The 15,502-nt window shown below is 37.4% G+C and overlaps 1 protein-coding gene across 7 annotated transcripts in view; it reads right to left on the reverse strand.

Annotated features, from left to right (window-relative positions):
* ERC2 (ELKS/RAB6-interacting/CAST family member 2) overlaps nucleotides 1-15,502 on the reverse strand; it is a 907,827-nt gene that overhangs the window by 612,642 nt on the left and 279,683 nt on the right. For 6 of the 7 annotated variants that reach the window (XR_015552235.1, XM_087431195.1, XM_087431198.1 and 3 more), the window contains exon 5: nucleotides 12,752-12,793. The exons of the other annotated variant lie outside the window; for it this stretch is intronic. Coding sequence is in view for 5 of the 6 variants with exons in the window: in XM_087431195.1 (XP_087287321.1) it covers nucleotides 12,752-12,793 (42 nt within the window). In the remaining variant the exon portion in view is untranslated. The remainder of the gene's footprint in view (nucleotides 1-12,751; nucleotides 12,794-15,502) is intronic. 7 annotated transcript variants of the gene reach the window in all.

The following is a 15,502-nucleotide window of genomic DNA, read 5'->3' on the forward strand; positions in this document are numbered from 1 at the left end:
TCAAAAAAGAAATATCATTTAATCACAAAAAGTAACAATTATGCTATTGCTGAGTGCCACAACATGCCGTCCTTTCAAATATGGTAAGAATTACTGGTTTCATTTTAATATCAGAAAGAAAGAAATACAAGCAGTTTTTACAGACCATGGAACTCACCGCGATCACATATCAGTCTACGGACGTTGATCAACAAACTTAGGGCCAATTTGGTTTAAAGGAGACGTGATCTAATGTTCAGGAAACGTCCCTACATAATTATATTACACTTTATTTAGAATAAAATTCTAGACTATTATTACTGGATACCACAGAGGCTCTTGAAGGCCTAACTTTTAAAAATCATCTAGTTGTAGTTGCAAACATAACTGAGCAGCCCTTGGTCTTAGGCTATATGAGTAACGCCCTGCCTTTGGAAGGATTTACTGTGTGGGATTAACCGCTGTTATGTGAGCCCAAGATAAGCACTCCAGAAAGAAGTCGACTTGGGCCTAAGGCATGTTAGGAGGAAACACAAAAAAACAAAAAATCAAAAATTCGTCTCCTTGGGCCTTATCAAACTATAAAAAGATGATGACTTAGTTTAGAAGATGACAGGGGACATGCTGTTTTTTTGGTGATGGTATTGTTTTTGTGTTTGCTTGTTCAGATGGTATCTAATTTTTTATACCATAATGTACAAGCACAGAATCAGGTTAGACTAAGTCAAATTAAATGCAATTAGGGGGCTTTGATGTTTCTTTTCATGGTCTCACTTGCTTACTCCTGACTCATTCTTCATGAAGCCCATGCCCTGGGAATGCATCCTTCCTGTCGTCCTGTCTCTGTGCACATTACTAATGACCCATGGGCAGAAGATGTGTCTCTAGTGGTTCCTGGGGACACTATGTGACCTTTGAGATTTTGGTCTCCATGTATAAATTTGTTGTTATTGTTAATAGACTCAAGTCTAACAAAAGAGCTAAAGATAAAGCGATCCAGCTCACCCTTAGAGAGTCACAAACCTGGATGCAAATCCTAGTTCAGGCTTTTACGTCTCTGGGCAAGATACTGAGCCTCTCTGAAATAAGACCATGCTCAAGAGCATGTTATGAAAATTACAAGTGATCTGTAATGCATGCAAAGTACCTATCAAGGAACCTCCCTCAAGAGAGTAAAGGGTTGCCATTATTATCATAAGCCAACAACAGTATAGTAACTCCCTACCCATTCCCCAGTTTTGTGAGGTATACACGTAGAAGACAGTAGCTTCTATTTTTAGTCCATCCTGTTTAACTTTGTGAGCAAGTTCCTAATCTTGCTAAACCTATAACCTAAAGTTGTTATGAGAATTAAATGAGTGAGAACATGTATACCTTCCAGAATAATAGCTAACACACAGTAGGTGCTTTATAAAGATTATCTTCCTTCCTGTTTCTAGTTGTAGCATCTATATATATATATTACTTTTCTGTCTATCTGCTGAGCTTCCTTTCCTTTTGGGAACTACATCTCCCCAACTCCCTGTGATTTTAGTGGGGTTTTCATGTGTGACCCTGCTCAGTGGCCAGTACCATGGATCCTCTGGACATTGATTAATCCAGGGGTGACTCACTATGCCATCAAGGCCAATCAGAGTTCTTTTAGGGAACTGACATAAAGACAGGGGCCTCTCCTTCTCTGAGATCATGAATGATAGGGAAAATATGGGCCTGTGGCTGGTTGTAGCTTTCTTTGATACGATGTGTTAGGAACTGCCTGATTGATGGGGCTCTTATAACATCATCTGAACAGCTAGATACAGCTACCTCTTAATCATCCACTCCCAGAATACCAAAATACAACAGCAGGGTTTCAGTCACTTGTAACCAGAAGAGTATAATACACAAGTGATAGTGTGAAAGATAACACCAAAATATAGTTAGACATAATATTCTGTAAGTCTACAGATAGAGAGGTCAGAAATGGGTAAGACCACCATGGCAGAGTCAGCACAGGAGCCTAACGCGGGGTTTGGAGATGGATAAGATTAAGATTATCACAGAGAAGATGAAATTCTTTTCAGCCAGAAGTAACAATACATGTAAAGTCAAGAGCACGGTGTCCAGCACATAATATTTAATAAATATAAGTTAAAATAATAAGAGAATAAGTGTGAAATATGTATAAAGGAGCAGTAAGAAGACAGGACCAATTAAAAAGTATAGATCACTTTTAGTTGCATAGGAGCTGGAAATGAAAGGAAAGTGGGGCTGAATGATAAGGAGTCTTCAGAATCAAGCTAGGAGTTTTGTACCTGGGTCTGATTAGGAGTCATTTATAAACTGGAATTTATAAGAAGGCAATAAGATGGCATTTGGGAAGTTAGTAATAAAAACAGAAGCCAAAACGGAAGTTGAGACAGTAGAGAGAATGGATCAACATCTAGAGGTGAAAGAATTCTCAGACATGGTTAAGAATCAAGTATAGAGAAAACAGTGGAGGAACCCAATGAAAACGGGGTGAAAATTGATGGAAATCATGTCCCAGAAAATAAGAGAGTGACATTTCAAGAGAGAAAGGGAGTCAAAGAAAGGTTTGAAGAGAATAAAAACTAAGAAAAAAATTAGGATATCATTGGTGACAGGTGGGCAGTTTCAATGGCATTGTATTATCATAATCAGAAACTGAACCCCAGTGTTTTAAATCCCATGGAGTCAGGGGTGATCGCTGTGTCATTCAACAACTAGTACAATACAGGGCAAGAACCAACCAGAACAGACACCACCTGGAGCACTGGAACTAGGTCTGAGAAGTCCCTGCAGGGCCAAGGGTTAACTCTTTATTTGCTGGATTTTGGGGTCCTAGTGTAAGGGCTGGAGGGAAGGGTACTCTGGGGGTCTGCAGTAACCACAGAAGTATTTCAACATTTTAACAACTCGTGTTATTAAATAACTGTACCTCTCAGCTGAGTATCGGCCCTACATAGAAAGCTGCTTCAATTAATATTGAGAGCTTTCGACATTCCCAATGCATGGAAGGGAGCACGGACTAAACCAAAATTACTTCCATGTGCCTGTGACACACACTAATGCAGAGGCTCCTCAGTGCCAATTCGGGGACTAGGTTCATCAGAATCATCTAGGGAATAAGTAAAAACTGTTAATGACTTGGTCTCACCCAAGAACATTCCCTTTCAAGATGGGGTGACACAAAAATCTGTATTTATTTCTAAGTTCCTCAGGTTGGGGGAAAAAAACACATCAAAAGATTTCTTTTTTATATCTATCTTTTCTTCCCTGTTTACACTAAAAATATAAATATATTTGCATTATCTGAAGATACAGAAGGAATAGCACTAGAGAAAGCCAACAACGTTTCTCCATTCTCGTATTAAAAATGCAGTTAATAACAACAACAGCTAACGTGTATTGATTACTAACACAAGCACTGTGCTAGTAAATCTCATTTAATCTTCCCCATATGCTATGAATTAATAACTTATTTCACCCATTTTACAGGTCAGGAGACCTACAGAAGGTAAACAACTTGCCTAAGATTTTCCCTTTGTTGAAATAACTTTCTAGACCCAAGATGGAGCCACTCCTGCCCAGGGTGCCACATCAGCAAACCAAAACTTAGATAACTTTCAAGTGCCTGTAAATGCTCCACTTGACCAGAAACGCAGTATATCCAGTCAGCCAGTCGCCAAACACCAAGCCAACTCTGGGCTTTACACTTATTTCCCTGTTCCCGTTCACCTCAAACAAGGTTGACTACATGACACTAGCCAATCAGATACCATCTATTTTTCTCTTCCTTGTTCTTTATTCTTTACCCTATAAAAGTTTCGTGCCTTCTGACCCATTTTGCAGTTCTCCAAATGGAGACTGTCTGTTTCATGAAGTGTTAAATAAAGTTTGTTTGTATCACCTAAATTGTCTTCTTTAATCATTTTTTAACACTTTTAATAAACTGGAATGGTTCCCTCCACATAGCCTTCCCTTAAATAGAAGAAGAGAGGAGGCCACATACTGGGACCTTGCCATCCCCAGGCCAACCTCAGGAGAGACTGGCTTCAGAGAAGGTGTGCCACCTAGAAGCTGGGCTATTTTGGTCCTTTTTTCCACATGATACTTTTAGCCTTTAAAGATCACAGAGCAAGGTCAAAAGAAAATAGTGAAGAGGTTGGGGAGAGAGGAAAGGGAGGAAGAAATTTCAGAAACTGCTTCCAGATGAGAGGGTAGTCCCTCGTGTGTGCAACCCCACCCTCCCTAAGGCTGGACGGGAGTCATCTTTCACACACATTTGAATACAAAGAGGGTTTGAATTCCCAGAGATTCAATGAAATACTACTTTGCAAAATAGTGAATGCATTTCAGGGTGTCATAAAAGGATGGACATCTGACCACTCTATTCTCTTCCAACTCTCTTTGAAGTTATCCTTCCTGTCCTTCTAGCAACTGAACTTGCTCTTCCCATTCCTTTTAACCGGCCCCCCCCAACACCCCCAAGAGCCCTGGTTTGGGGCTTCATTCTTAGGATCTCTAAAACATACCGCAAATCCTTCTGTGTTCAACCAGCTTGTATCATGGAAAATGCAACAGGCGGCAGAGGAATTCAGGCCACCCTAAGTCACCAGTGTGGCCTGATGGATGTGGAAACCGGACCATGCCTTAGGGATGAGGCATGTGAAGGCCAGTACACTGTCATTACTGAAACTTGAAAGGGGAAGTTCACATGAGGCCTGTGGCTGACTTCTCAACCCTGCTGGCGGGGGCGCACGCCAATAAGGAAATTGCAATCCCTAAATAAACAATAGGCTGGGAACCTGAGCACCAGCAAGGGAGAGGGCAGGGGCTGCTGGCCTGGCCAGGGCTGGCCCATACGGAGCAAACAAAGCAAAGATTTAAACTTTGCAAGAATGTCATGTCAATTCAGACTCCCCAGGCAGGCCCTTTGAGAGTCCAAATTGCTAGTCACCAAGCCTCCAGACTTGATAGAATTTTTAAAGCAGGACACTTAGTCCAATCCCTTTATTAATGAGAATAGTGAGAACCAGAGGGGACAAGTGACTTGCCAAAGGCTCAACAGCCAGAAAGCTAAATCCCTAGGTCATTTATTATGCCACAGGCCCACTGGGAGTTGCTATTTTTTTCTCCACTGGTTTCTCCTTTCAAAGACGCTTTTAAAGTCTTTCCACAAGCAAACTGTGCGTGTATTCAGAGCTAAGACTCTGCCTGAGCTTGTTAAATTCCTTCTCTCTGGTGGTCCTTGCCCAAATGTGCCACCTCTTTTTTACAGATAAAACTCACTTTCCAGACTGAAAGGGAAGGGATGGAGAAGCAAAAGATTCCTTGAGCATCTTTCATGTGCTAGGATTTTCCCATGCCTTAATCCATTTTAATCCCCACATCACAGATAGGAAAGCTGGAGCTCAGAGAAGCAGTAAGCAGCAGAGCGAAAGTCTCAATTGCCATAAATAATCTAACCTTCTCCCCTTTGGGGCCTTCTCAGTTCAAAAGAAAACAAGAACAGAAGAAATTATGCATCTTTAAGCTTTTTGATTGATGATTTTTCTTCTAACAAACTTATTGTTGCTTTTCCTAAATAATAATTCCTGATCATTCCTATATAATGAATGCACATTATCGAAAACATAAAAATTTAGGGGGAAAAAAAGAATAGGAAAAAATCCTTTATAATCTCCCCATCCAGAAGTAGTGTCAACATTTTGTTAAATATTTTCCTAAGCTTTTATTCCACATTGATAAGTATAACCTCTTTATATATTAAGAATATTAAGTCTCTAACTACTATAAACCTTAGAAGTACATCTCCTAGTTGGTTATTTTATAGTTCTGTTTTTATTTTTAATTTTTAAGTAATCAAAGTTATTGATCTTTTCCTTTGTAATATCTTTACTTTTTAATAGCTTTATTGATATGTAATACACATACCATTAATTTCACCCTTTTAACGTATACAGTTCAGTGGTTTGTGTAATCATCACCACTATCTAATTCCAGAATATTTTCATCACCCAAAACCTCTGTACCCCTTAGCAGTCACTCCTTTTTCTCCCCTCCCCTTAGCTCCCAGGAACCACAAATCTACTTTCTGTCTCTATGGATATGCCTATATTGGACACTTCATATAAATGGAATCATAAAATATGTTGCCTTTTGCACCTGGTTTCTTTCACTCAGCATAATGTTTTCAAGGTTCATCCATATTACAGCATGTATCAGTACTTCATTTCTTTTTATTGCCGAATATTCCACTGTACGGATATAGCATACTTTGTTTATTCATACAAGATAATGGACATTTGAGTTGTTTTAACTTTTGGCTATTATTAATAACAGTGATATGAGCATTTGTGTACAGGTTTTTGTGGGTACATATGTTTTCAGTTTGGTTGGGTGTATACCTAGGAGCAGAACTGCTGAGTCATATGGTAACTCAAATGTTTTGAGAAACTGCCCAATTGTTTTCCAAAATGGATTAAACCACTTTACATTCCCACCATCAATATATGAGGGACCAGTTTTTCCACCTCTTCCCCAATACTTGTTGTCTTTTTTATTTTAGCCATCCTAGTGGGGGATAAGTTGTATCTAATTGTGGTTTTGATTTGAATTTCCCTAATGACAAATCATACTGGTCATCTTTTCATGTCCTCATTGGCCATTTGTATGTTTTCTTTGGAGAAATGTCTATTCAAATCCTTTAACCAATTTTTAATAGGATTATTTTTGTTTTTATTGTTGAGTTATTCTTCCTTTATTTTTAAATGAACTTTTTAATTAAAGTATATTATACATAAGCAGGTAGCCAAAACATAGGTTTTCAGCATGATGAATTATGACAAAGTGAACACACCTGGGCACATGCAAACCAGATCACGAAACAGAATATTACGGGTACTCCAGAAGCTTCCTTTATGCCCCCTCTCAACCTCCACACCCTCCCTTCTCCTCCAGATTAACCACTGTCCAGACATCTAACACCATTGATTACTTTTGCCTGGTTTTGGAACACATATAAACAGAATCATATTATATATGTCCTTTTGTGTCTGGCTTCTTTGAACGCTGTTTTAGGGGTATTCATTTATGTTGTTCCATACAGCAAAAGCTTGTTCCTTCTCATTGCCACATAGCATTTCATGATATGAATATTCCACTATTTATTTATTCACTCTATTGTTGATACCTATTTCATTTGTTTCAAGTTTTTGGTTATTCCACATTTAATTATGTTTTGTATCTTCTATTTAAACTAGGTCTTGTACAACCATTGTCAAACTTGCTCCCAGATATTTTGGGTTTTTTAATACCATTGTGAATGAGATTGTTTTCTAAATTTCATTTTATAATTGTTTGTTACTGGTATGTAAAAATATTCATTTTTAAATACTGACCAGTTATCTGGCTGAGTTCATTTATTAATCTAATAGTTTTTTGGGGTTTTTTTGGTGACAAAGATTAGCCCTGAGCTAACACCTGTTGCCAATCCTCTTCTTTTTGCTGAGGAAGATTGGCCCTGGGCTAACATCCGTGCCCATCTTCCTCTACTTTATATGCGGGACGCCTGCCACAGCATGGCTTGATAATCAGTGCGTAGGTCTGTGCCCGGCATCCAAACCTGTGAACCCCGGGCGGCCGAAGCCGAGCACGTGAACTCAACCACTATGCCACCAGGCCAGCCCCGATCTAATAGTTTATATATGGATTCATTGAGATATTTTTTACACATACAATTATGGTACCTGTAAATAAAAGTGGTTTTATTTCTGCCTTTCCAATTCTTGCACCTAGGATATCCAGAACATTGTTGAATAGAAGTGGTAGTAACAGGCATTTTTATCTTGTTCCTTATATTATAAGTAAAGCTTTCAATATTTTACCAGTAAAAATGACAGTTGCTGTAGCTTTCTTGTAGCTACCCTTTATTAGATTAAGAAAATCCTCTCCTAATCTGAGTTTCCTAAAACCATTTTTTTTTTTTGGCACAGGTAGATGTTGCATTTATCAAATGCTTTCTCTGCATTTATTAAAATTTTATTAACTTTTCTCCTTTATCCTGTTAATGATTGATTTCCAAATATTAGTCCAACCTTGCATTCCTGGAATAAGCACAACTTGGTCATGTCATTTAATTGTCATTGGATTCAATTCACTAAAATATTTTACATCAACATTAATGAGATGGCTTGTAATTTTTCTTTCTTGTAATGGTTTTGTTGGGTATATTGATATCAAGGTTATACTGGCCTTATAAAATAAGATGGGAAGTGTTCTCTCTTTTTCTATTCTCTGGTATAGTTTTTGTATGACTGATATAATTTCCCATTCAAATGTTTAGTAAAATTCACTGAAGAAACCATCTGTCCCTGCAATTTTTTTGTATGGTTTTGTTTTTGGATTTTGGAGGTTGCTTTCTTTTTGGTGGCAAGATTTTAAATTATAGAATCATCTTCTTTATAGGAGTCCTCAGATATTCTATTTCTTCTCATGTAGTTTTGACAAATTGTGTTTTTAAAAGAATTAATCCAAAATTTCAACTTTATTATCATAATGTTGTTAATAAAATCACCTCATTTTTTTTTCTTTTTTTTTTTTTGCTGAGGAAGATTGGACCTGAGCTAACATCCATACCCATCTTCCTCTACTTTATATGGGACGCCGCCACAGCATGGCTTGACAAGCAGTGCATCAGTGCGCGCCCGAGATCCGAACCTGCGAAACCGGGGCCACTGCAGCAGAGTGCATGCACTTAACTGTTTGTGCATTGGGCCGGCCCCTACCCTCATATTTTTTAAGTCAATAAGATTGATAATGATGCCCCCTTTCATTCTTGATACTGGTTATTTGTGCTGTCTCTATTTTTCTCAATGATTCTAACCAGGATTTGTCATTTTTGTTAATCTTTTCAAAGTATCAGCATTTGGCTTTGGCGTTCCCCTCTAGTATATGTTTGTTTTCTATTTCATTAATTTCAGCTTTTATCTTTATTATTTCTTTTCTCTTACTTTATCATGGTTTAATTTGATCTTCTATTGCTTTTAAACTTAAAAAGTCTTCTCTCAACCAAACTGAATGACTTGCTCTTCCCCAAATACTCCTCAAACTTTCTAGCCTCCTTGCCTTTGCTCACATGGTTCCCACTGTTTATAAGCCATCCTTCTCCCCTTTATTAGAATCATGCCAATTTTTCAAGACTCTCCTTAAATGTCACCTCCTCCAAGAAGCAGTCCCTGCCCCTCTGTCATTTGAAATTCTCTGAGCCCCTTTAGCCCATTTTGCTGTTCTTAGGTCATTAATTAGATCCTGGCTTATATACTTCCTTCCATTAGCCTCTTAAAGACTGAGCACTCAGTCTTTCTGAAAGGCCCACCATGGTGGTGTGCAAAAACTAGCTGCTCAGTAAACACTGGTGCTTGCGATTCAATTTCAGGAGTTAAATCCACACAAACTAAACCCGTTTATAGCAGGAATTATCAACTGGCAACTCAAACATTTAGAATCAAACACATCTTAAGAAGTTTGGGCAAAAAAGGAAAGAAGTCTCATTTTTTTTTTTTTTTTTTTAATCTTACTTGCTTCTCAGTGACAACCATATATCATCCAGAGCTAACATTTAACTTGACATTTTGCTTTTTCTGGCTATCGCTTAAAACCCACATTTTTTCCCCCTTATTTAAGGAAAATAGTTAAATGGCACAAAGTTTTTTTTTAAGTTGAAAGATGAGAAGATGAAGAAATTTCTAAAGAAAAAAATAAGCTAAAGGATAATTTCTGGTATCATAAATAGATAGTGCACATCAAAAACACAGAGTTTGCAAGTTTGAATGAGTTATGTTCCACGTTGTTATAAAGACTTCAGGGCAAGATTTAAAACTCAGGGGAAAAAACAGGGCACATGTTGGCCCAAGGGTACATATTTGGAGCCCTATTTGGAGGGCTGATACCACACACATGTAAAAAGGATTAATCTTGCCCTATAGCACAAAATACAACACCTTTCCAAAAATGTCAAATAGACCTCTCCAGCTCTCATGAGCTGCCTCAACCTGTTCTATAATGAAAACCTCAGTGCATAATTTCCAAAGTAAGTGTTGAAAGAAAAACCAGTTGAACCTATGGGCCATCTTTAGTAAATACAGACTAGAGGAGTAGAGAGTATAAAAACTTTGAAGGAGAAAACTGTGTTCAAATCTCAGCTGCCAATTGACTAGCTGTAAGACCTTGGGCAGATTGTCTATCCTCTCTAAACCATGGCTTTCTCATCTGTGAAATGGGGATAATGATGCCTTCTCACAGGTTATTACACATCAAGTGCCCTGAGCCTGGTTCTCCACGTGTGGTAGTGGAGTTCAGGCTGTGGGTTGTCACCAGTGGTGCAGGTAGTATTTTTGTTGTTATTGCTATTATTCTTTTTAATGGCCACAAAAGGAGCAGGGGCAAATTTTTAAAGCCTAAAGGCCATCATAATGGCTTGACTAGAAAAACGAAGGTTGACAAAAATTTCCTATGAACACAACACCCTGGGAGAAGAGATAATTCTAAGTAGAGAGCAATGTAAACAAGTAACAGTTCAAAACAAACAAGTAACAGTTCAAAAGATAAATAAAGTAAACCTAGGTAGGCCCTAGAGACAATGAAAACATTGCAGCCACTTCATAGTGTTCTTAACTGGATCCCAGGACTCGAATTAAGTTCACACCGGGAATTGGGATGCATTCAATGGCCTAGGTTTGGATTCGAAATCTCTCCCTTCCTAGCTATGTGACCTTGTTAAAAGTTTTGAAGTAGTAGCTCTTGCCTTCTCAATTTTCCAGTGCATCCCTTCCATGCCTGGTGGAACTGAATTTGACCAAACACCAAGATACCGTTTAAAGGAAACTTAATCCAACTGCCGAACTGAGTTCAGGTTGAACTGAACTCAGTTCAACCCCATGCAGAAGAACAGCAGTCATCTGCCTGAGCACAAAGACAAGGCCTGAGTTTTAGTTTTAATAACAAGAGATCCACCTCACCACTGGAGTTTAGCACCTGAACGCAAAGTCATTTTCTTTCATCAATAGCACAACTGTAAGTCAGCAATACATACACACACACACACACACACACACACAGAATATTATTCAGCCATAAAGAATAAAGAAATGCTACCATTTGTGACAACATGGATGGACCTTGAAGGCATCGCACTAAGTGAAATAAGTCAGACAAAGAAAGACAAATACTGTATGATCTCACTTATATGTGAAATCTTAAAAAAAAAAAAAATCCAAACTCATAGAAAAAGAGATCAGACATGTTACTAGAGGCGGAGGATGGGGGAGAGGAAAAATTGGAGGAAAGTGGTCAAAAGGGACAAATTTCCAGTTATAAGAAAAGCACCAGGGATGTAACGTAGAACATGATGACTGTAGTTAAACACTGCTGTATGATATACAGGAAAGTTGTTAAGACAGTAGATCCTAAGAGTTCTCATTACAAGGAGAAATGTTTTTCTTCTTTCTTTTCTTTTTATTGTATCTATACGAGATGATGGATGTCAGCTGAACCTTTTGTGATAATCATCACAATATATGTAAATCAACCCATCATGCTGTACACCTTAAACTTATACAGTGATGTATGTCAATTATTTCTCAATAAAACTGGAAAAAAAAAAAGAAAGAACCACTCATGACACAAAAGTGCCCTGGCCGGTCATGGGACTGGAAAGCTCAACATCCACAATCTTCATTTCAGTTGCCACAGAAATACCATTGCATAGTGACATTATGCCCCTAGCTTCTTAATCCACTTTAGTCAACAAGTTCACCAGACCAAGTATATTTTCTGCAACTTTTACTAAAACCCTTATGTTACACATATATGTCCTATTTGACAAATTCTGCTGAATTTAATGCTAGCACTAGCACAAAGTTTGTTTTTCTTGATGAATGAGTGTCATTTAATTTATTAAGCAAATGAGAACTAGGGAACTCCATGCATTTTCTTTTCAGCATGGGCTATTAAGTCTGGAGTGAAGTTTTATGCTCTAGCTCAATAATTATCATTATTCTAGGGTTGGTTGGTTTTTTGTATTCTTTAAAAATACAACTTTTTCCCTATCCCTTTCTTTTGTGATTATTGGAGCAGCTGCAGCCATCTTGCTCAGACAGGCAGAAAGAGGCTGTTTAAAAATAGAGCTTACATGAAGGAAGCAAAAATAAGAGATGGAATGAGAGAAAATAGGATCTGTTAACATCTTTTGAGCCCCTGGATCAAGCTGTGCCTGAAGCAATATTCGTGTTTTTTAATGAATTTCCTGTTGGCTTTAGCCAATTTGAATTAAATTTTCATTCATTTAGAAGTTCTAACTAACCAAGAAAAAATTTTATGAGATGATTATCTGACAAATACTGTCATTAGTGTAATTCATTTTCTTTAAAAAAAAAAAAAACAAAAAACAAAAAACCTGGGTACAGTTTTATGAATAAAGCAAAGAAAGTGAAACTTTTGGACACTGTGTTTATGTCATGTCAAATTTATAATAAAAGTAGATTAAAAACACATTCTTGCAAAGGAATTAACATTAAAGAAAGTAAAAAGAGAGAAAAAGCCTTTTAACTGCCATTTTTATTGACAGTTCTCCACAAGAGCAGAAAAGAGGAGCTTAGTAAAGAATGTTTAGACACAAAAGCAAGAAAAGGAGGAGCATCACAAGATCTACGAGAAAACTAACTTTTCTAAGAAACACACACAATGTTCTAAGTGCAAACCTGGAACATACCTGCCAGACCAAATCAGGATCAAAATTAAAACTTGGAGCTTCCTGCAAGAAGATAAATCACAAATAACTTCATTCACTTTGCTTCCTTTCATTTTCATTCAGGTGACTTTACCCCCCTGGCTCAACTGGCTGGCAGCAGATGTGATGGCTGCAAGAAAACTGTCCCCCTGCTTTGATGTAAGCAGATAGCTCTCCCCAACACTCACCCCAAAGACACATATTTTCACAACTCTAAAAGTCCAGAGGGGTACGTAGAGATCTACTAGAACTACCAGACCATGGCTCTAAAAGTCCTTGAATTAGGGCAAGATTTCACAGACTTTCACAACAAACATCCTTTTCAAGTTGATGCAAAGTATATGTGTGGAGAAGATGAGTGGTCAGAATTTCACCCTCAGTTTCTCTAAAAAGGACGGAACAAGTAGGGATAACTTCTAAACCCTTAATTCATGTCATCTGCCTGAAACTACACATCCAATTTATTCTAGGAAAGCTCCTTTTAATTTTAGATTTCACCAAGGCACTAGATGACACTGATGTTTACCCAAAGGTGTTTAAGATAAAACACAACCGTGCCTCAAGTTCCAACCACCAGGTTTAAGGGTCAGTTCTATTTGGTAGTGAACCCTAAAGCTGTAAAATGTGGGTTTCCAATATTCCCTCCCTTTCACAGTGTAATGTATAAAATCGGATGAGATCGCAGCCTCTGTCACAAGCTACAAATGAGGCTGACGAGATGACTCTTTAACAGCTGCCTCCATAACTCAATTTATCTCTGTTGAGTATAGATGCTAATGGGACCCAGACTTCTCCACTGACGAAACAGAAGGCAGTGCTTTGTAAATTAACAGGCACCCAAAAGATAACAGGAAAACTTCAGGCTCAGTTCCCTGACAAATATATTGATCATCATTCGTCCTAAAAATATGTTCTTCTACAAATCAGCATCATTGGCATCCACAAAAGAAAAACTCCAGACTCAACCGACTGATAATATATGGACGTGAATTTGCCCCCAGAATCATGTTTTTATGCTTTCCCATGCAAACAGCCTAAACGAGTGTTTTTATTTACTATATTTTTCTTTTCTAATAAAACGTATGATACTAGAAACAGTAAGCCAGAATCAAACAGATTTTCTACTTATAAAAGTCACAAAAAAGTATTAATTATCTCTGTATAGAAACCTTTACCAAGAAAATGCCCACTGCCCTGGGAGAGGTGTCATTTCTGGTTTCTTCAGAGATTTCTGGAACTCATTCTTTCTTCTTTTAAAAAAATGATGCTTTGTAAATAGATTTTATACACACTCTCTTTTCCTCTACTAATTGTGCTAGGGACTGGGAAGATAGGTGTGGAGGTGGGCGGAAGGGGGACTGAATGCCTCTTTGCAAAAAAATAAAAAATAAAAAAATAAAATCTTTTGTCTTTTCTTTTTCCCTTTTTTTTTTAAAAAAAACAAATATTAAAAAAAAAATTTTAATTAAAAAAAAAAGCCTTAACCAAGTTTCAGGTTTGGTTCCAATGTGAGGTGAGGATGAAATCTCAGTTATGAACCACTCCCCACCAGGTGTAAAATAAGTTTCTTTTCAAAATAAGTTAAAGTTACATAAATTCAAAACAATTGACGAGCCAGGATTAATAATTATTTTTTAATCCTATTGGTATTTGGTCTCTTTGATGATATTTTTTAAATTTGCTGCAATTGTGCTATGAGTGCCTTGACTCATGTAACCTCATTTGTGAGACATATCATTTTAAAGCAAATGTCCTACATTATTTCAACAAAAATCCACTTGGATGAAGACATCGTCACTGACTAGAAAAATAAATCCCAGGTCAGAACTGTACATGCCAAGAACTCAAGAGCTCGTATTAGTTTTTTTTCCCTAGGACTTGGGAATTTTTTGGCAGACAATTCAAAATCATGTGCTACAAGAAAGACAGAAAAATCATTATCCTATCAGCAAGCTTAGAATTCTCTCCTAGGTTGATAGTGACCAACAAACTCTCAAGAGTTAAACGCAACTGTGGAATTACCAGATTGCAACCATTGTCGTTACGTAATTTTTTTCCTCATGGAACAATTTAAATCAAGAATTATTTATTCTTAAGATAAATACTCTACTATTTGTTTCCTTCTGGCAAACACTGGAAGTAAAAAGACTTCAAATTTCTACATACTAACAAAGCAATTTGCTTTCATTTAGATCTGTTTCTTAAACAGAGATCACAGCTTGGCCATCGTCATTTACTTCATTATTCCTTAAATGCCCTAAATCCATCCAGGAGGATCTTTGATTCTTTTAAATAGTGTATCTCTATGCCTCCACAGCTAAATAGGGTACGTTGTGAGTATTTAATAAGTTGTTATCACTTCCAGACTTGGTTAGGAGAAAATACTGGAGTCATGAGCAAGTATTATTCTTTGAAAAGTAAATTTTGCTGACAGCATAATTTTAATTATTTAACGACTCCATTGCATATAAAACAACTTCTCTTTGCCAAATCTTAGTTTCTCAAAGGTATCTTTTTATTGTATTGTGAATGGGAGGAAAAAAAGTATTATTCTAGCTTTAGAAATTTACTTTTAAAGCACACACAAAACCTCCCTTAGGGTTGAAAGCATTGGCTACGCTCTGGAAATGAGCCCAGCTGCTTTCAGCCAAGGGATACTTGAGCCCTTTATTCTTTTGCCCAGAAAAGCCATCTTAATTAAAGGGCCAATAAATTAAATGTACCCGGAAAGGC

This window comes from Ceratotherium simum, chromosome 5 (genome assembly GCF_057802395.1).
Source record: "Ceratotherium simum simum isolate JZ-2026a chromosome 5, ASM5780239v1, whole genome shotgun sequence".
Lineage (NCBI taxonomy): Eukaryota > Metazoa > Chordata > Mammalia > Perissodactyla > Rhinocerotidae > Ceratotherium > Ceratotherium simum.